This window comes from Mustela lutreola, chromosome 7 (assembly GCF_030435805.1).
Source record: "Mustela lutreola isolate mMusLut2 chromosome 7, mMusLut2.pri, whole genome shotgun sequence".
In the NCBI taxonomy this organism is placed as follows: domain Eukaryota; kingdom Metazoa; phylum Chordata; class Mammalia; order Carnivora; family Mustelidae; genus Mustela; species Mustela lutreola.
Window position 1 is genome coordinate 73887552 of NC_081296.1, and position 20714 is coordinate 73908265.

Consider the following 20714-nt stretch of genomic DNA (forward strand, 5'->3'; position numbering starts at 1 on the left):
TGTGATCCAGGGAGGAGCCGGGGGTTAGTTAGACTCAGGAGATCCAGAGTGAGTATTAATCCTACTGCTTGCCAGCGAGACTGGTCACCTAACACGTTTGAGGTTCAAATTTGCCTGAGGTAGTGTGAGTGATAGCAACTTCCTGAGGGGATTGTTGAGAAGTCAATAAGATAGTGGATGCAAAAGTGCTTTGAAAACCTTCAAGTATGGGACAAATCGTTGTTGCCATCAAATAGTAGAAATAGAGTTGTATATGCAAGGAAAGAGAACAGAGTTCAGACAGTTTGTTCAACCCCTGAGAACATTAATAATAACATAATCATTTTCCTTTTAGACTTTTTTTTTTTAAAGAAATTTTATTTTTTTTTTTTTTTAAAGATTTATTTATTTGACAGAGAGAAATCACAAGTAGACAGAGAGGCAGCCAGAGAGAGAGAGAGAGGGAAGCAGGCTCCCTGCTGAGCAGAAAGCCCGATGCGGGACTCGATCCCAGGACCCTGAGATCATGACCTGAGCCGAAGGCAGCGGCTTAATCCACTGAGCCACCCAGGCGCCCCTAAAGAAATTTTATTTTTAAGCAATCTTTATACCCATTGTGGGGCTGGAACCCACAACCCGAGATCAAGAGTTGTACGCTCCACCTACTGAGCCAGCCAGGTGCCCCCCCTGCTGAACTTTTTTGCACCTTGCTTATCTATAGCATTACCTAGTTAAGCATCACTGTCAGGTTTGCAAGCACAAAATATTGTAGGAGTTGGCATAACATCCTGAGGGAATGTCACAAAGCATGAAATTCTCCTCCACCTCTGCACACCTTCCTAGCTTTCCACTCTAGCTTGCTCAAGAATCCACTGCTGAGATTTAAAAAATATTTCCGTTCATCATTTATTCAGTCACTAGTGTCTGTTTCCTTTTGGTATCAGATCACCTCTTTCTTCTTGATTCTTTTTCTTTATAAAGTTTGTCTTTTTTTTTTTTTTTTTGCATATTAACATCCTTTTCCTTTCTATTCTTTTCCCTCCTTCTAGCTCCTGCTGTACTTTTTCTCATGACTTAATTTTTTTTCCTTGTTTCTGCATCACCCTAGATCTTTTGTTTGTTGTTTTTCTTCCCTTCTTTTCTGTTTTTCTTCTGCATTTTTCCCTTCTCATTTAAGTAATTTGTTGAGACCCCTATGGGATAGTATTATTTTATGACTAAAGTTCCTTGCTACTATCATTCTCCTATGTATGACAATTTGACATAGAATTTAAGATCTAATCTCTGGGAGCAAGGAGTGGGAAGGTTAGAACATAAGTAGCCAAATTTTAAGATAGTTTCACCTACCCCCTACAATTAAAAAAAAAAAAAAGCATAGAAAAGCTGTGTTTGGTTAGAATATTTATGCACGTAAGAAATGAGTTGTGTATGTTGAAGGCAGTGTACATGTGTGTTATACTTGGGAATATGACAGCATGGTCATGAGAAAAATTCTCCATTTGCCTCTTTTTCAGTCTTTTAGATTCAAAAATATCTGGAGGCCTGGGTCTCTGTTGGCACAAAAAAGTTTTCAGAGTTATATCCTAGAAATCGAAAACCCTGCGATACATCTACTGTCTCTTGGCAAATACTAACATGAGGTTCATCAGGAGTATAGCAACATCTTCAGATTCATCCCATTTAGAATATAGGGACCCATTTGCATGATACATTGATAGAAGCTAAAGGAAACTCTATCTCCTTTTCTGTAAAGAAAGTCTACAAGATGGGGCGCCTGGGTGGCTCAGTGGGTTAAGCCGCTGCCTTTGGCTCAGGTCATGATCTCAGGGTCCTGGGATCGAGCCTCACATTGGGCTCTCTGCTCAGCGGGGAGCCTGCTTCCTCCTCTCTCTCTCTGCCTGCCTCTATGCCTACTTGTGATCTCTCTCTGTCAAATAAATAAATAAAATCTTTAAAAAAAAAAAAGAAAGAAAGTCTACAAGATAATGTTCTCATTATTTGTGTTGCAGCGTCAATATTTGCAGAAAACTTTGGGCCAAGCTTCACAAAAGGAGAAGGCTTCTTCTCTGTCTTTGCCATTTTTTTCCCAGCAGCTACTGGGATTCTTGCTGGTGCCAATATCTCAGGAGACTTGGAGGTATGTCGTTTTCCTCTGCTTTTGTAATCCTGGGAAGTGGTGGTGCCGTTGGTGAGCAGCACGAGCTATAGAAGTCAACAGTGACCATAATTCTCTATCGATGTTAAAACCAAAATTTCTGTTAAGGGTCCCCAGTAATTTAAAAGTTCTCTCTTTTAATGCCAAAATTTTTAATGCCAGACCATTCTATTTTTGATAGTCCATCCTTTTGGATGGACTTATTCAGTGATATTGGAAGGGTAGAGAAAATTGGGAAGTGTGTAACATTTCCAACAAAATGAATATATCCCAGTGAAAAAAAGTATCAGAACCAACTTTTTTCTTTTAAACACCTAAGGAACAAAAGCACATATCATTCAGGGAAAACAAAACAAAACAAAAACACCCTCCCCACTTCCCCTTCAAAATCACTTTATTAGTGAATTTTTATGACATTACATTCAGAGATATATTCACTTATTTAAATGGTATTTATTTAGCACTGCATTCATATTAGTTTATGTTAAGTACTGTAATGAGCACTGTTAGAATATTGGTTTGAATGTTTTATAAAAGACTGGTAGTACTGGCCTAAACAAGATAGAAGTTTATTTTTCTAGTGGTTCAAAATCTGAGCTCATAGGCCATGGAGTCGAAAAAGAAAAGTCTGTTCCAAACAGTAGACCAGGATCCCAGATGACCTCCCTTGATTGACCACTCCCTTATGGTTTGCCCTCACCTGCAAAGATGACTGGTCAATTCCAAGATCATGTTCCAGCCCACAGGAAGAAGAGTAAGGAATAGAGGGCAAGCAATTCCTGAATCTTGCATATATTACTTCTGCTAACATTCCATTGGCCAGAATTTAATCTCTGTGACCTTGCCTAGTTGCAAAGAAGGCTGGGAAATGTAGTCTCTAGCTGTGCAGCCATGTGACTAGAATTTTAGGGAGTTCTTGTGTTAAAAGGAGGAAGGTGAGAATGATTATTGGGGGACAGTAAATAGTCCCTACCATATACACAAAAGAAGACACCGGTTTTACCTCAATACACTTATAATCAACTTTGGAAGACAAGAAATATTTGTAAGAGCCATGAAGAGACACGTATAAATGAAAATCATATAGACTGTTTAAATAAGTTGTGAGATAAACATAAGAAACAGGTAATTGTTAAAGCCGGGATGGTTTCCTCAATAATGTTACTTTGAAGTGTGAACTTAGAGCAAAAGCTCAATACTGATTGTTGGTGAGAAAATATAAGCAAATTCCAGGTAGAGAACACTAAAGAAGAGTTTAGGCATGGGGATTTGGGAAATAGTAAGGGATCCCTCACAATTTAATTGGAGAAGTCCTGACGAGGCTGGATGACCTTATAATACAAGGGGAAATCGGCATTGGTGGGACCGGAGCAAGAGGTGCTTACCCTGGAATGTAAGCCCATGAGGGTGGGGACCTTGCTTTTGGTTATACTCATTGTTGCCTCTTCAGAGCTAGGAAGATTTCAGTAAATATTTATTTAGTGAATGAATAAAGGCATTTCTATTTGTCATATTAGGGACCACAGTGCTATGGTAAATTCTTGAGTTGAGATATGGCATAAAATAGATTATGTGGAAACTCAGAAAAGTAAGTAACTTGTTCAATATGATTCTAGTAGTTAAATATCACTGCTTAATGAAATTTAGCTATGTATGTGGAGCTGCTGTGTCCTCAGATTTGGAAAAGTATCAGAGGTCACTGATCTAAAATTCTGTAGGGACTCCTGGGTGGCTTAGTCATTAAGCATTTGCCTTTGGTTGGGGTCATGATCCCAGAGTCCTGGGACTAGGTCCCACATTGGGCTCCTTGCTCAACAGGGAGCCTGCTTCTCCCTCTGCCTGCCTCTCTCTCTGACAAATAAGAAAATAAAATTTTTTCTAAAAAATAATAAATAAATAAATAAAATTCTGCAAACTGTAAGCACACATTTAAGATTTTATTTATTTATTTGACAGAGAGAGATTACAAGTAGGCAGAGAAGCTGGCAGAGAGAGAGAGAGAGAGAGAGAGAGAAGGAACCAGGCTCTCTGCTGAGCAGAAAGCCCGATGCAGGACTCCATCCCAGAACCCCGAGATCGTGACCTGAGCCGAAGGCAGTGGCTCAACCCACTGAGCCACTCAGGCGCCCCTAAGCACACATTTAAATGAAAGAATATTACACTTTCCTTAGAAACAAGTCATCAGTTCAGCTCAGCCAACATGTTGCTAGGCACTAGGGAAGCAAAGAAGCACTCAGTCCTCCAAGCTGTTCATGGTCTAAGGTGAAGACAGACTTACTCTGAGTCATGAGAAGCAAGAACAGAATCATGTGCAAAATATAAGTTTAAGAAGTGGTTGACCCTCAGGAAACAGTTATCTAGTAGATTGTTTATGTATTCTGTCTTAAGAAAAAAATGTAACATCTCACGAAGAAAGGCGAAGGAAGGTTAGATTTTTTAGGTTACAGCTGGGGAGATGGAAACTAACATTTAGAGTGAAAACGAAGAATTTGTTGAAGTCCTGGTCTCTGTTTAGGGGAAAGGGAGCCAGAGCAGGCAGTGTGAATATATGATCATACATTGAGATACTGACATCCTAATTTATATTAGGTCAAGTCTGACCCTTAGGTAAATTCTAAGTAAGTAACTTCGGAGTTTGTAGCATGAAGTAGTTCTACATGAAGACTAAGTTTTCATGTTTGAGGTACATGACTGCCTTCCACCTTCACACCTCATATATCTATATCTGTATCTATGTCTCCTTTCCTCCCATTTAATTTAATCTTCTCTTCCACTCAGATCACAAAAAATAGTTAATAAAACAAAACTTGAAACACAGCATGAATTGGGAGATTGAGTGGGGCTCATGTCAGCCACCATTAATTACCTTCTTCTTCCTTTGACATGCTGTTCCCCTGCACCTTTTGGCCCAAAATCACTTTTGTAGACAACAGTTTGGAAGGAGGAGGCTAGGTATATATGCAGCAGAACCATGCCTCTGTGCAAATATTCCTAAAAGAGTGGGAAGGAATCAATGTTCAGAGCGGATCCACAGAGCTGACTTAGTCTCATTAAGGGCAAATTTACTGGTAAAGTTATTTCCAGGTGTCAGGTTGGAAATTTACCATGAATTGGTCTCTCTGATGGATTTTGATCAGCAGATTTAAGTTAAAAACAAAAACAGAAAAGCTCGAACTTTGACTGCATTTATTGCATATTTGTAGTACTACATCTCAGATTGTCTGGTAGGGAACTAATATCTACTGAGATAGTGCCTCCCTCAATTCAATATTTATTGACTCCTACTATATGCCAGGCACTGTCTTCTATAACCAAGAATACACTGAAATCTCTATTTAATAATTCCTGTTAAAAAAATAATCCCTGTTAAGATGAATTCAATTATTTAGAAGTTATGCTGCTTGGAAATTGATTATGCTATGATTTAGCTCCCAAAATAGGATATAAAATGGTATGTTACATATGATGTGAGCTCAGTCCAGTAAATTTATATGCATGCATAAGCAAAAGAGAAGCCCATTTTCTTGTATAAGCTTAAATTTGCCTCTTTCTTTATGCCTGCTTATGGAAATGAAATATCTCCCATTGCAGTCATTCCTGAACTAGATTCCAAATGGGAAATTTGAGGAATTGGAGAACTTAGCAGATCATCCTTTTTGCCTCAAGTTTGTTTGTTTGTTTGTTTGTTTTAAGGCAAGCCTAAGCTTAGTACAAAACTAATACCCATATACAGATACTGTCAAGGTGCATCAATGTGCGGAGTATGTTTGTGTCTTTCCCCTAATACTTTAAGGTTTGACATATCTGCATGAAATTCACAGGAGATAAAGGGGAGGGAGACGCATTAATGAGTGAGCTAACTGGTCTACTTTTCTATAAAAACTCTGTCCTGGACAATTAGAGATCTATTCAGCACAAAATTCTAGACATTTCTTTTTTCACCTCGACACCTGTTCTTTGTCGAAAAAGAGCTCAGGCTCACCACTTTGCCATTTGCTTATCTTTTCTTTCGAACCTGCCTCAGGAAGGGTAGCCTAAACATTGGAAATACCGTAATAACTCCAAGTCATTTCTGTTTCTTACTTCACCCTGTCTCTTCATCCCACCATATTATTTCTCCAAAGGATCCCCAAGATGCCATCCCCAGAGGAACCATGCTGGCCATTTTCATCACCACTGTTGCCTACATAGGAGTTGCTATTTGTGTAGGTAAGTCGTGTGTCTCTGGTGTCCAAATGCTGGAATTACAAGGAGTCTGGTCATACATGTCCAGTGGGCTTTCAGGGGATCATAAGTAGAAAGTTTTTTTCTAAAAGACAACATTTTTAATTCCCCTCCTGGGCGCTTTAGGAGTTTGAATATAATTAAGCTGTAATACCGGCACCTCTGGGTCAGGGCTAGGGTAGAGTTAATCAGATTGTTATTCTCCCTGAACACAAAGAGAATCCCATGTAGCTACTCTAGGTGATAATCCCACCATCAAAGAAGCCACCACTCCCAGCATCCACTTCCCTTGCCCTGGGAGGCAGGTGAGAAACAAGCAAGAGAAATGAAGCCAGGAACAAAACGAGACAAAAACAAAAAGAAAAGCCTGAGGAATGTATGAAAGATATAGAATTGATCGTTGTATCTCCTCCTGGCACTACTGTCCCTAATATGGAAATGTCACTGTCACCAGTTGGCAGGAAATCAGAACAAGATCCAGCTGCCAGCCGTGTGGGTGGTCAGCCCCCACATTGCTCACTAAGCAGAAAATATGTGGATGCACCTGCTGTTTCTAGGCTGACTTTCGTTCCACCTGCTGCCGCAGCCACGCCTCCTCCTGGCTGGGGGTCACCTCACGCTTATCCTTATCCCGTAGGAGGAGAAGAAGAAATGTGGAACATTCAGAGAAGAAAACTCTTTTCTGTGCACACTAGGGAATATAGCTCCCCACTGCGGAAGCCCGAATGACCATTTTACTGAAGGGCACATCCCAATTGTCTGCTTAAAGGAATTCAGGGAAGTGCATTTTTCTTACATTGGTTTCTGGAGAGAAAAGCAAAACAGTCAACTGAGACCCTCACTTCTCTCACTGTCTCTTATTTGAGGAAATTGGATAATGTTAGGTATGTTGCTGTGGCACTTCCAAGTTTAGTTACATGAAGAGAGATTTTACTCCAATACTTATAAAATTGACATATTTTTAAATGACATTGAAATCACCTTAAGTTAAATTTCCCAAATGGTTTCCTAGCTAACACAATGTAAAAATGAAGAAATGAGTAAAGTTATAGACCTCATTTCAGAGATTCTTCCAGTTTTTGCGTGGGAGAAGATTCCATTTCTATACTTTTCCCTGGAAAAGAGGATAGTCTTGGGGTCCTCGGCCTGTCATTAGTGCAAATTTTGGCTCATGGCATGGCTTCATGGAAATTTAGGGAGTTGTGCTATACAGAAGTCAAAAAGTATGATACCCAAAAAGCTCAACAAAAATTAACAAAGTAAAAAGGTAAAATCTGGAACAGATGGTTTTACCTGGTAAGCAACATTCATAATTTCAACTGTTTAAGCAGAGGCTAGGCAATCACCCCTCAGAGCTATGTAAACAGGATTCCTAAACTGATTATTTCAACTCAAAGATCCTGTCATTTCTAAGTCTTTCACAGATTCACAGGATATGAATTCCATGGATAAAATTAAGGGTTCCCATTAGTACCTGTCACTGGGACCTCTCTTAAAGTTATTAGCAAGGCATGAAAACTCATACCAGCTGGAGTTTGAAGAGCAAAATAAACAGTTTTACTGTTTGGGATTTAGTTTGTAAAATATTTATCCTAGTTCAGGTAGTTCAGAGATGTTTCTATATATTTCTCACATATATTCATATACTTCCATAATTCTATCAAATACATAGTGGCAGAGATTATCATTATAAAATTCCTATGGATGGTTAGTGAAAAAATATATATCAAGAATCTTCAAAAAGTTCTTAACTTTTTGATCTAGGGATCTATCCTAGAGGAATATTTTGAAATAGAGAAGAAAAAAATTGTGCACAAAGATGTTCATCGTAGAATGTTTATAATGGTAAATAACAAAAATAGCAAAATGGGTAAAAGTAATGGATTAAACTGACACTTGATAGAATATTTTTTGACCATTAATATTACTAAGGAAATCTCAATATTTTATCCCCAAACATTTTTTTATTATTTAAACCTTTAAAATTCTATATAAAGTAGAATTATAACAGTTTAAAAAATTATGCACTGACTATCATCAGTTGAAAATAAGGGCTCAGTTCTCTTAATTACCAGAATTTGAAAATGCCATCCCTTAGTTCTCTTGCAGATGAGGAAATAAATTGTTCTACCTGAAAAACACCTAGCCAGTAGCACCTAGCTAGAAATATGAATTTAATATTATGTGCAAAGCACTGCCATGTGTGTTTCAGAAAGAAGAGAGTTCCAAACCCTAAGTATCTTGCAAATGTAGGTGAGAGCTTGGACCTAAACCCCCCAAGGCAGTAGAAGTGGCAGATAGTCAGAGTCGGGGGGCGCTCTTGAGTCTTTGAGAATGGGAACCTCCAGGTACCATGTCCCCAGGATGACCAGAGAGGATGACAGTCGACCTGCACCAACTCAAATTAAACTATGTTTTCGGGAGAAAATCCTTTGGGAGCAGAACCCTTATAAAGAACTGACGAGCCACGCTTGTTTCCCCAGGGGCCTGTGTGGTCCGAGATGCCACTGGCAGCATGAATGACACCGTCATTTCTGGGATGAACTGCAATGGTTCAGCAGCCTGTGGGTTGGGCTACGACTTCTCAAGATGTCGACATGAACCATGTCAATATGGGCTAATGAACAATTTCCAGGTTTGAAGAGAAAAAAAAATGTTTATTGCTATTGCTTTCATTTGTAGAATGTCACATGTAGTATCATGAAACTTCTGAGTTTGCAACTGATTGATTATTGGTCCATTTGAATTCAGCACAGAACAATTCATGTGTGAGGGAGGGGAGCCCCTGTGGACATGAGGCAGCACATCCTGTGGTTGCATTACCTACGGTGGGGAGATAGCAGACAGTTGCATGAATTACATCACCAGGGAAGATTGCTGCCTGATATACGGCATCTTCCAATCAATGGTACAAGATTTCATGGTGGGGAGGAGAGACTTAGATAGTTAATATGTGGACAGTACTTTGTGCATGGATCTCAGTTTTGGGAAAGCCCCTGCCATGGTCCTGGAGAGTGAAGCGGTGGGGGCAGGGGTGTAGAAATCTATTTAGAAGCAACTGGCTTTTATAACGGAGATTCCAAATCACAGAAAGTGGAAGGGGAAGCGTTTGCGTAAGATTTTGGCTTGGTTTGTCTGTCTGTTTTTTAATTGTGTGTTGGGTGAGTCTCCTTACTGGTGTGTCTTTTCTCAAGGTCATGAGCATGGTATCAGGGTTCGGCCCCCTCATCACAGCTGGCATCTTTTCTGCAACGCTCTCCTCAGCCCTGGCCTCCCTCGTCAGCGCGCCCAAAGTGTTCCAGGTGATAGAGGCCAAGAGCACATGCTTCCCCCTATGTCTGTTCCCACTGAACGTGGATCAAGCTGAAATACTCGTTCTCACCAGCCATCATTTTCCATCATTTTCTGAAACAGTTTAACGTTTGCATCTGGCTCAAATGCTGTCTGCCACATAGTCAAGATCGATTCAAATAATGTAAAGAATGATAAACTGCAGTGTTAACTTGTGCCCGTATTGTGTATCGCTTCATCTTTCTCCAAATCTTCTTGTTTGAATCACCTAGGGAAAATGACTGTGCATAGATCTAAATGACGAATTTCTCCCCTTCTTTTCCATTAGGCTCTGTGCAAGGACAACATCTACAAAGCCTTGCAGTTCTTTGCAAAGGGATATGGGAAAAACAACGAACCCCTGAGAGGATACTTTCTTACTTTCGTTATAGCCATGGCGTTCATTCTTATTGGTTCGTAGTTTTCTTGTCTTACTGAAAACCAAAGCATTCTTCTGATTTCTCGTAGGGTTTTCCTTTTAGATTGCAGAATTACCTGTTTTCTGTTTAATATCCCAACTGGGACTATTGGAGTCTGACTAAGAAGGTAATGAGGAATCCTTGTGTGTAGAGAGCGTTTGAGGACTAGAGGTAGACTTTGGACTTTAATCTCTTCTTTGAATCCGAATGTTGGAAATCCATCCAAGCAAATGCAACCAAATCCTTCCTCCAAGCCACCCAATATCGTCTAATTCCAGAGCCTTCCCCAGCTGCCACCTGTTTCTACATCTCCTGGGCTGGCAGCTACTGGGAGAATTAAAGTGTCATTTACAAAATGTGGCCCACTGACCACCTATATCAGAACCAACTACTTGGGGTTTGTTAACAAAATGATTTTTCAGGCCCAACCTCAGAGTTAGAAACAGTCTCTGGAGATAAAGAATCTGCATGTATACAGGCTCCTCAAGAGATCTGTAGCCCACTGAGGTTTGAGAACCACTTGCCCAGACCATCATCTCGACTCCCTCTCCCTTAGCATTATAGAAACAGCTGCATAATCTTGGAGAGGCACGTTCGTCAGCTGGAGCCTGCGCATTCCTCGTTCCTCCCGAAGGTGCCACCTTTATTGGTGAGCATATCAGAGGAAAAGAAGCAAAAGGCAAGGCCACGTGTGACGCCACTCGGTCTAGCAGGGCAGACCCTTCCTCAGCACAGTGGTGCCAAATAGTAAAAGCCCTTCATCATCACATAAACTCAGAGAGTGGCTGTAATTCCTAAATCCTTATAAGATTTGTACAGGGTTGAAGAGGGGGAAGGTAGGACTATGTTTGTTAGATTTTTTAAGAAATTAAACAAAAAGTGATTATGTACAGAAATATCCCATTACATACCTTAAACTTTTAAGATCTCGAATCATTGTTCTATAATGCATTTATGTGATCAAATAGCCGAAGTGTTAAAAAAAATTGTGTAAATTAAATGTTATCCTTAAAAATTGTTCAGATCAACCTAGATGAGCTTCATTGCACAAGCTCCGTGGCAGCTATTTTTGCCTACGTCCTTGCTGGCATCTAGGCTCTAGAATCACGCCCAGCTACCACCTGCATTTGTGTCATTGAGGTTGATAAATGATAATGTTTCTAAATTATTTCTTATACAGCAAACCATTTGGCTAGGATTAAATTATGCTGATATTTAGCTACTGGGGTAAACATTTTTTTTGGCAAAGAGGTAGAACTCTCTAGAAATGTTAAGAAAAGGCCAAAGGACTAGCAAGAGTTCTGAGAGTCAGGGAGAGCAAGTTGGGCATAGAAATTTCCAGGTAGGCATTTCGGGCGTCCCTGTATTTAACTAATCTGTTGCCCTGCAGAGTTTTTTGCTTAGATCCACAGCAGAGAAAGATTGCAGGATTTGGTACGTCTGGAAGAGCAGCAGGGGAGTTTATCATCTGCCCAGTCGCCAAACCCTCTACCCACGCCCCTCTGAATGTTTGCTAGGTAGAAGGCTTGTCTGTCGTCTATTTTCTCTTTGGGAGGTTTTCTTGCTCCTTGCTTTATGGAAACGCTGGCTGAGAATATATTTTTAAATGAATGCAATCCCAAAGAAAAATCACTAACTTCTTAAACTTTGACAGATGCTAGCTATGTTTTCAATTTCCAAATAAAGTCAAGCTTCCAGGCTCTGACAGCTGTTCAGCCCCTGGTCCCATAACTCACACGGACATGCTCGCTTCTGCTTCGTTCACAGCGGAACTGAACACCATTGCTCCCATCATCTCCAACTTCTTCCTGGCCTCATACGCACTTATTAATTTCTCCTGCTTCCATGCCTCATATGCCAAATCTCCGGGTAAGTTGACTCTTCAAAACTAAAAGAACCCTAAGCAGACAGTTAGTTTGTCTCAATAAGATGAAAGAAATCAGTGAAAAGTGATCAATCTGTGTTTGTATGTATCCTTATATCCTAGTGGGCAGCATAATCTACTTTATTTTGGTGAGTTGGAGGGGGGATGGTGACTTCTGATATAGAAAAAGAATCATTTGAGCAATGGCCTTTTTGACCAACCGTAAAGTCAATTTTCTCCTGCGGCAATAAATTATTCATTGCAAGAGAAACCACATTTATTTCAGCAGTAGAAAAACACCACTATTTATTTCCAGGGTGAAAGTGACCACAGAAGTGGAATAAATGTATATATTTGAAACTTCCTTACTATCAATTTGTTTCCTGCCCATGGTGCAGAAGAGAAGGATGAGTAGTTCCCATAATTACCTGCTGAGTATAGTCAATGCAGATTCGTGCTGAAGCCAGTGACATCCCTGCCCTCCGCAGACTGTGGTTGAAAGAGGTGCAGAATTTCACACCGAACAACCTTTCCTACCTCACTACCTCCCCCTCTTCCTCACTTTCATTGGCTATTAGAATTCCTTCTGCCTTTCCACCAGAATAGACACTCATCACCGTTGACCTTCAGAAAATTCTTCCCCAGGAGGGTCTTTCTCAGGGATATGAACGCATTTCCACTCTGTTAGGGCCTGCTGTGGTCTCCAGCTTCCTTTGGAAATCCTGCTGCCAATAAGACAGAATATGGATGGAAGGGAAGCTTTCGTCCACCCAACGTCACTCGGCTCCAGACGATAACTGAGGAATTTTTATTTCTGTTGTGTTGTCTTCTTTTAAGCAGAGAACAGAAAGTCCTAGCTGGTGAATACAAGTTATAGAAATGGGTGCCTCTGCACCACGTTATGTTCGTCTTTGAAAAACAAGGTGAAATAATAGAGTAGGTAAGGGAAAGACCGGAAAGGAAGGAGCGAAAGGGGAAGAGAGAAAAGGAGAGAGAGGAAAAAGAGCAGCCCACATAGAGACAAGTGGATACACAAAATCCCGAAATGACACACACAGTGCCCCTGTGACACACACACAGCCAGACTCCGAGAAATAAGGGCATTTTCAGTGATGTCCTCAAAGTGCTATTTCCATCTTGTGGCCACTTCAGAAATTGCTCCTGAAGACTTGGAAAGCTCTGTATTTTGGCAACTCCAAATTTAAAATGTCCATTGTCCAAATGCCCTTCAAATCAGAGCTTCCCCAGCTTCTGCATGGCAGGGAACTAAAAGAGAACAGGGGACTCTCCCATGCATATATGAACCCTGAGAAATTTTCACTGTAAAATGCAAAATCTTATGAACGCATTGGGTTTAAGAAGCCAATGCTGAGAAATGTCTCCCTCTTTTCCCATAGATTATTATTTCTGAAAGGGCAAGTACTATCCTCTTTTTTTTTCCCCTTTATTTTATTTTTTATTTTCAGCATAACAGTATTCATTATTTTTGCACCACACCCAGTGCTCCATGCAATCCGTGCCCTCTATAATACCCACCACCTGGTACCTCGACCTCCCATCCCCAAGTACTATCCTCTTAAGGTAAAGACAGAACTAGCAGAAAGTTAGTGGCTTGACTTTTGACGATGCTCTGCCTTTTTCATCGGAACAATAAGCCCCATTGTCTTAACTTCCTCTTTCTTGAGCCACCAAGGCGTTTTCCCCATCCTTCCCACTCGACCCCACTCTTCTCATCTCTCCTGCCTCCTTTCAGCTCCTGATGGTAGAGATAGGAGAGGCTTAAGGTCTCATAGTTGAGGAAGATGATTGGGGCGTGCAGGACATAGGAAGAAAGCCATAAATGACACCTTTTCGGTATTTCACAGCGTTCTCATTTGGTATACTTTCCTAAGCCAAGGACCCAAGATCACAGAAAACTAATAACAAAATTGGGAGCTTGACCCAAACATTCTGATTTTTATGCTAGGAAAAACTGTTGCCTGCGTTTTAATCATATGTGGTGATATGAAGCAATAGTGTAAAAGTTTTTTATGCACTGAGACTTTTTTTTTCAGGATGGAGACCTGCATATGGAATTTACAACATGTGGGTATCTCTTTTTGGAGCTATTTTGTGCTGTGCAGTTATGTTTGTCATCAACTGGTGGGCAGCTGTCATCACCTACGTCATTGAGTTCTTCCTCTATATCTATGTGACTTACAAGAAGCCAGGTAAGATAAGGACTGTATGGGGGGGGGGGGCGTTGAAAGCACTCCTCGACTAACCATTCCTTCAACAAAGGTATATTGAGCAGCCCCTATGTGCTTGGGTGTGCCATGTGGACAGTGGATATTAATAATGTAATACAGCATAATATTTAACTATGTTGAGCATCTATTATAGACCATGCACTCATTGAATCCTCACAATAAGGCTCCATATTGGGTATTTTTAGACCCATTTTACAGATGAAGAAACTTGATCACTTGCCAAGGTAGCAGGACATGATGGAGCTAATATTTTAAGTAGAGTGTAAGTTAAATAGCATACCTAAGGTACGTTAAATACTTGGCTCATAGTCAACACTTTAGGCAATATTAATCTTTTTATCTCCAGATCATTCCCCACCATTTCCCTGACTCTTCCAAGTAAGACTAGGGAAATGATTCTGTCTGCCCTCTGGAGTAAATCTGTACATTCTCACCAGGGACTTCCTGATGAAAGGGTCCATCTAATTTTTTTTTTCTTCAAAAAAAGGTAGGGAAAAAAAGCGGGTAGGAAATGGTAGTATTTACCTCCCTCATGACGAAGATTAGGTCCTAAAAGATCAAAAATTAAAATGCTTGCTGAAACCTCTTCATGGATACCCAAAAAAATGAGATCCTGAGCTATTCAAAATAGCTATTCAAAATGATCCGTGTCTACAGAAATGCCTCTTTTCAGGGCCTCCTGGGTGGCTCAGTGGGTTAAAGCCTCTGCCTTCGGCTCGGGTCATGATCCCAGGGTCCTGGGATCGAGCTCCGCATCGGACTCTCTGCTCAACAGGAAGCCTGCTTCCCTTCCTCTCTCTCTGTCTGCCTCTCTGCCTCCTTGTGATCTTTGTCTGTCAAATAAATAAATAAAATCTTAAAAAAAAAAAAAAAAAGAAATGCCTCTTTTCAATCCAAGAATTTGTGAAGACGTTTTGAATTTATTTAGGGGTTAACCATTTATCCAAGTCTATCCACTTGCAATGTGGTTATCACATAGCCTCTCCCACCAGGTAAAATTGCTGGGGCTACAGCTTTAAAGTCTGATCCTTAACTGGAAAGAGCCATCTCACTTCTAAAAATTCATAAAGCATTCATAGAAAGACACAATGCTCTTTCTAGGAAATACTACATTGTGTTTTCTCTAATTTGGGCACTCCTCACTGATGACCTAGCCAAGGAAAATCATAGAAGGCAATGACTTATAAAAATTATTCACAGCATACAGAGAGAAAGGTCAATGCTTTTAATGCCAAAATCTTCTGTTGTCCGCAGATGTGAACTGGGGCTCCTCCACACAGGCTCTTTCCTATGTCAGTGCGTTAGACAATGCCCTGGAATTGACTACCGTGGAAGACCACGTGAAAAATTTCAGGTAAAGTCGGCTTCTCAGGCATCCTGGTGTCTCTCCACAGTAGAAGTGGCTTTCCTTTAGCGGAGACAGATGCACTCGAGTAGTGATATGCTTTATGGGTGCATTCTAAGTCTAGAGAGTCCTACAGAACTGCCTCATTTTCACAACAACATCTCTGTGAATGTGTGCTTCTTCTCTTCCACTCTGAGCTAAGCTTACCCCCAGCTGTAAACTTTCGTGATGCTGGGTGTCACCTTCATGCACAGAGATAGAGAGGTGATCTCAGGATGCGATTTCAGAGAGACACCCCCTAAGGAAGTTAATCCTTGGTGCTGTCTCCATTCAGCTTAAGGCTCTGTGGCTTACTGAATTCTCTTAGGAAAAGTAGAATTTTATTTTTTTATTATTTTATTTATTCATTTGAGAGAGAGAACATGAGCAGGGGAGAGAGGCAGAGGGGAAAGCAGACTCCCTGCTGAGCAGAGAGCCCAATGTGGGGCTCGATCTCAGGACCTTGGGATCATGACCTGAGCTGAAGGCAGAGGTCTAACCATCTGCACCACCCGGGTGCCCCCAAAAGCAACATTTTAAACTCTTCACTAGTTATATCTTATTTTGAATGGACCACCCCTCCCTTTGCAGGGACGTGAAAGAAAGTGGCCTGGAGATAGCTGCTGGAGCAGGACAGGCTGTACTGGGGATTTAGGAAAGGGTGGTGCCTGGAGAGAAAAAGGGAACACAAGACCACCTTTTCCTTACTTCACTTTTTTTTTTTTTTTAAGATTTTATTTATTTATTTGACAGACAGAGATCACAAGTAGGCAGAGAGGCAGGCAGAGAGAGAGGAAGGGAAGCAGGCCCCCTGCTGAGCAGAGAGCCCGATGTGGGACTCGATCCCAGGACCCTGAGATCATGACCTGAGCCGAAGGCAGAGGCTTAACCCACTGAGCCACCCAGGCGCCCCCTTACTTCACATTTTGCCATCACTAATAAACTAAGGATACAAAGGTGGAAAGATGAATAGATAGGATGATTCAAGAATTCTGGCGAGGAACCCAAGAAATATTTAGCGGGGAGGTTGTTCTAGTTGGTCAAACACTCCATTCCTGCCATTTCCACTGAGATTGTTCTGGCTCATAGGCTTCCTATAATGGCCAGTTCTTACATCTTCTTTTCTCCATTTCCAGGCCCCAGTGCATTGTCTTAACGGGGGGACCAATGACAAGACCTGCTCTCTTGGACATTACTCACGCCTTTACTAAGAATAGTGGCCTTTGCATCTGCTGTGAAGTCTTTGTGGTAAGTGCTACTTCACCCCAGGAAGATGCCTCCCTCCCTGCTCACCTTGTATTGTTTTAGGCGAGTCAGGTGGGTACAGGCTGTGACAGGAAAATGGCAAGGCAGTTTGGACAAGAGCCCCTTTCCTTGGTTCACAGAGCAAGGACTGGCAAGGGCCATGATCCCGAATTTAAACGAGTGGATTAAAAAGTGTTTCAGATTTCATAGGAGACCAACTAAAAGTGATAAATATTTCCAAATTATGGCCTTTGAGACAAGAAAAAAGAGAACTGGCTCAGAAATAAAAGGAAGGCATTTGGGGTCGTAACTGTCCACAGAAATATAAAAGGATGGAATGAGCCAGAGAGTGCTATTATGTAGATTAACCGAAGAGATGAAAAACAGACATAATGTCCTGAAATGACAGCACATAGAATTTAGATTAAATATTTGGATAAAATTGATGACCCTACAAATATCTAGAGAATTAAACCAAGTTTCCCATGCTTTGGATAAACATTCAGAGATGAATGAGTTCCTTTTTGTTCAGGAAGTATGTGGTAGACTAATGGTAACTTATTGGTGGTTATCCTGGGAGGAATGCAAAGCAAATTCTAAAAATTGAACCATAATTATCGACCAATCACCAGTCTCCAAAGTGAGGAGAAAGCATTAAAATTATAGCAAAATAGTAAGTCTAGTCCCTTCAAACCAGTCTATCTCCACTGCGTTCCCATAACAATCTCGCTCTCTCTATCTCCATCCCTGTCTGTCTCTCCCACACACACGCACATGCCACTCAAAGTCCTTAGCTACTTCAATGAATTTTTTTAGGACATACCTATTCCTCGAAGCATTTTCCTACAATTTTTCTTATTTGACCTATATTACAGTCTAGTGAGGAGAAAGGAGAAAGGATCTCTGTTCTTGTTTTTACTGGTTAGAAAAGTGAGATTTAAGAAAATGAAATTCTTGGGGCACCTGGGTGGCTCAGTGGGTTAAGCCGCTGCCTTCGGCTCAGGTCATGATCTCAGGGTCCTGGGATCGAGTCCCGCATCGGGCTCTCTGCTCAGCAGGGAGCCTGCTTCCTCCTCTCTCTGCCTGCCTCTCTAACTACTTGTGATTTCTCTCTGTCAAATAAATAAATAAAATCTTAAAAAAAAAAAAAAAAAAAAGAAAATGAAATTCTTGCACGGGGTCACGTGACAAGAGAGAGAAGCAGGGTGTCAGTCCAGGCCACCCAGCTGTGCTCTGGGTTACCTCATGAGGAGAAGATCTTAGCAGACTTGTGTCCCTGGAAGTGCCGATAGACTCAGGCACCGCTACCCAAACTTCCAACACCTGCCAGGGAGAAGGGCTGACAGAAAGCCGTGTAATTCTGGGACCCACTGGCTGTGCCACGACGCAGGGACAAATTTACTACACATCATCATGACCAGCACTTAAGCATTTTGTACACTTGGCAATACTCTAGATGCCATACTGGTCATATTCTCCTTCCTCTCAGTGCTTATATGCTAGTAACTGAGACAATAGAGCTCAACATAATTATCCAGAAGGGAGTGGAAAGAACGCTACTGACTACATAAGATTGACAGGTTAAGTAATGACCCGCTGTGATGCCAGAGGACTTTTAAAAATCTTATCAAGAACCCTTCTCTCTATTATCAATTTTGGATAATAGATTACTGGATTACTGGATTACTGAATTTCATTTTGGCCAAGATAATACAGGAGCCGGTTTTGATGGAATAAGCAGTTTGGGGTGTTTTTCTTTTCCCAATTTAGAGAAAACTTAGTTTAGCAGGCAATAAAATATTTTTAGGACAGGAGAAATGAACTGAGAGTATAAAAAGTCATATGTTGGCAAAGGAGAATAGATCTTTTCATAGAGATGAGAGATACAGCTTTTTTTTTTAAGATTTTATTTATTTATTTGACAGATAGAGATCGCAAGTAGGTGGAGAGAGAGAGGAGGAAGCAGGCTCCCTGCTGAGCAGAGAGCCTGATGCGGGGCTCAATCCCAGGACCTGGGATCATGACCCTAGCCGAAGGCAGAGGATTTAACCCACTGAGCCACCCAGGTGCCCGAGAGATACAGCTTTTTTTTTTTTTTTTAATTTTTTACTTTTTATAAACATATATTTTTGTCCCCAGGGGTACAGGTCTGTGAATCACCAGGTTTACACACTTCACAGCACTCACCAAAGCACATACCCTCCCCAATGTCCATAATCCCACCCCCTTCTCCCAACTCCCCTCCCCCCAGCAACCCTCAGTTTCTTTTGTGAGATTAAGAGTCACTTATGGTTTGTCTCCCTCCCAATCCCATCTTGTTTCATTGATTCTTCTTCTACCCACTTAAGCCCCCATGTTGCATCACCACTTCCTCATATCAGGGAGATCATATGATAGTTGTCTTTCTCTGCTTGACTTATTTCGCTAAGCATGATATGCTCTAGTTTCATCCATGTTGTCACAAATGGCAAGATTTCATTTCTTTTGATGGCTGCATAGTATTCCACTGTGTATATATACCACATCTTCTTTATCCATTCATCTGTTGATGGACATCTAGGTTCCTTCCATAGTTTGGCTATTGTGGACATTGCTGCTATAAACATTCGGGTGCACGTGCCCCTTTGGATCACTACGTAATCGACCCTTTGCTGCTTTCACTCTAATAAAAGAGCGTGATTGTGGAATATCATATGAAGTATGCACCTGTGTCTGTGCCTCCAATGGCCCTGGTGTTCAACATGTATTTTTGGACCACGTTATATATCACAGTGCTGGTCTCTCTGAGTAAGGCCTGCGAGTCATGCTCCCAGGTGCTGAGGTTCTCTTGGGGACAGAAAAGAGTTGCTGCATCAGTTAATGATTCTCCAGTTAGTCGCTGTCTGTGAGCCCCTGGGGCTGCAGATGCCATCAGCATTTCAACTCTAGGCTCAGTCATCAATCATCTTTGCAAAGAAACAGATGAAATGGGGTACGGGAGAAGTCCGCTGCATACCCTTAGAAAACTTTTTCCAAAAGCACAGTTGTCGGTAGTTGGGCCATCCTTATTGGAAGGTTAAATAGGAATGATGATCTTGAGAGGTGACAATGCAGTTCTTAGCTCTGGGATGCTGGTGCTCATGGGCTTCTGAGACACACGGTCAAGTTCTGCATCACTCTTTGCCACCTGTTAGCTGTGAGTCCCTTTTGTACAGAATTTAGTCTTTCTGAACCGCAGTTTTCTCTCTTTCCTTATAAAATGGGAATCATAAGAATATTAGCACCTATGTTGTAGAACTGTTGTGAGAATTCTAGCAGGTGAGCTTTCCAGGGCTCGGCACATCACCTGTCAAATAGTAATTACACAACTAATTGTACTTGTTATTGCTGGAACTGTTATTTTCATCACCATTATTTTTGGTATAGCACAGTTGCTTGCCATTTTCACTCCAAAAATATATCCCTTTCAACAAAACCAAAAACATCCTTTCTTAGGGAAACCAGATCCCAGTACTGGATTTTGGACTATTTGTGGGCATCCAACATGATCATGATAGAATAATTAGCTACATATTCCTGCTGAATAAACATAGGACAGCAGGCTCTATGCTCTGTCCCTCTGGTGGTCTTTGCTTATCTTGGTGCTGACTTAAAATGTGGTTATGCTACAAGGAAGGAGCAAGACTCAGAGATCACTGGTATTTCATTGCCGGTGGGTGGATGGGAAGTATGTGGCTACAGCTGCCATTTTCTACAGCAAAGGTGTTTTTAAAGGACTTGCCCTTGGAGCTACTGAAAGTGAAATGGAAAGAGTTATTCTTTTTGCTGGACCCCAAGCCCCCCACCGTGTCCTTCCAACTCTCCAACTCTTAACACTCCCCCATCA

General features: G+C 41.2%; 1 protein-coding gene across 4 annotated transcripts in view; it reads left to right on the plus strand.

The window, feature by feature from the left end:
• Window positions 1-20714, plus strand: part of SLC12A1 (solute carrier family 12 member 1) — an 88750-nt gene that overhangs the window by 25552 nt on the left and 42484 nt on the right. For all 4 annotated transcript variants that reach the window (XM_059181472.1, XM_059181473.1, XM_059181475.1 and 1 more), the window contains 9 exons: window positions 1989-2116; window positions 6259-6343; window positions 8842-8993; window positions 9553-9660; window positions 9978-10101; window positions 11875-11976; window positions 14026-14181; window positions 15475-15574; window positions 16741-16852. In XM_059181472.1, coding sequence (XP_059037455.1) covers window positions 1989-2116; window positions 6259-6343; window positions 8842-8993; window positions 9553-9660; window positions 9978-10101; window positions 11875-11976; window positions 14026-14181; window positions 15475-15574; window positions 16741-16852 — 1067 coding nt within the window. The remainder of the gene's footprint in view (window positions 1-1988; window positions 2117-6258; window positions 6344-8841; window positions 8994-9552; window positions 9661-9977; window positions 10102-11874; window positions 11977-14025; window positions 14182-15474; window positions 15575-16740; window positions 16853-20714) is intronic.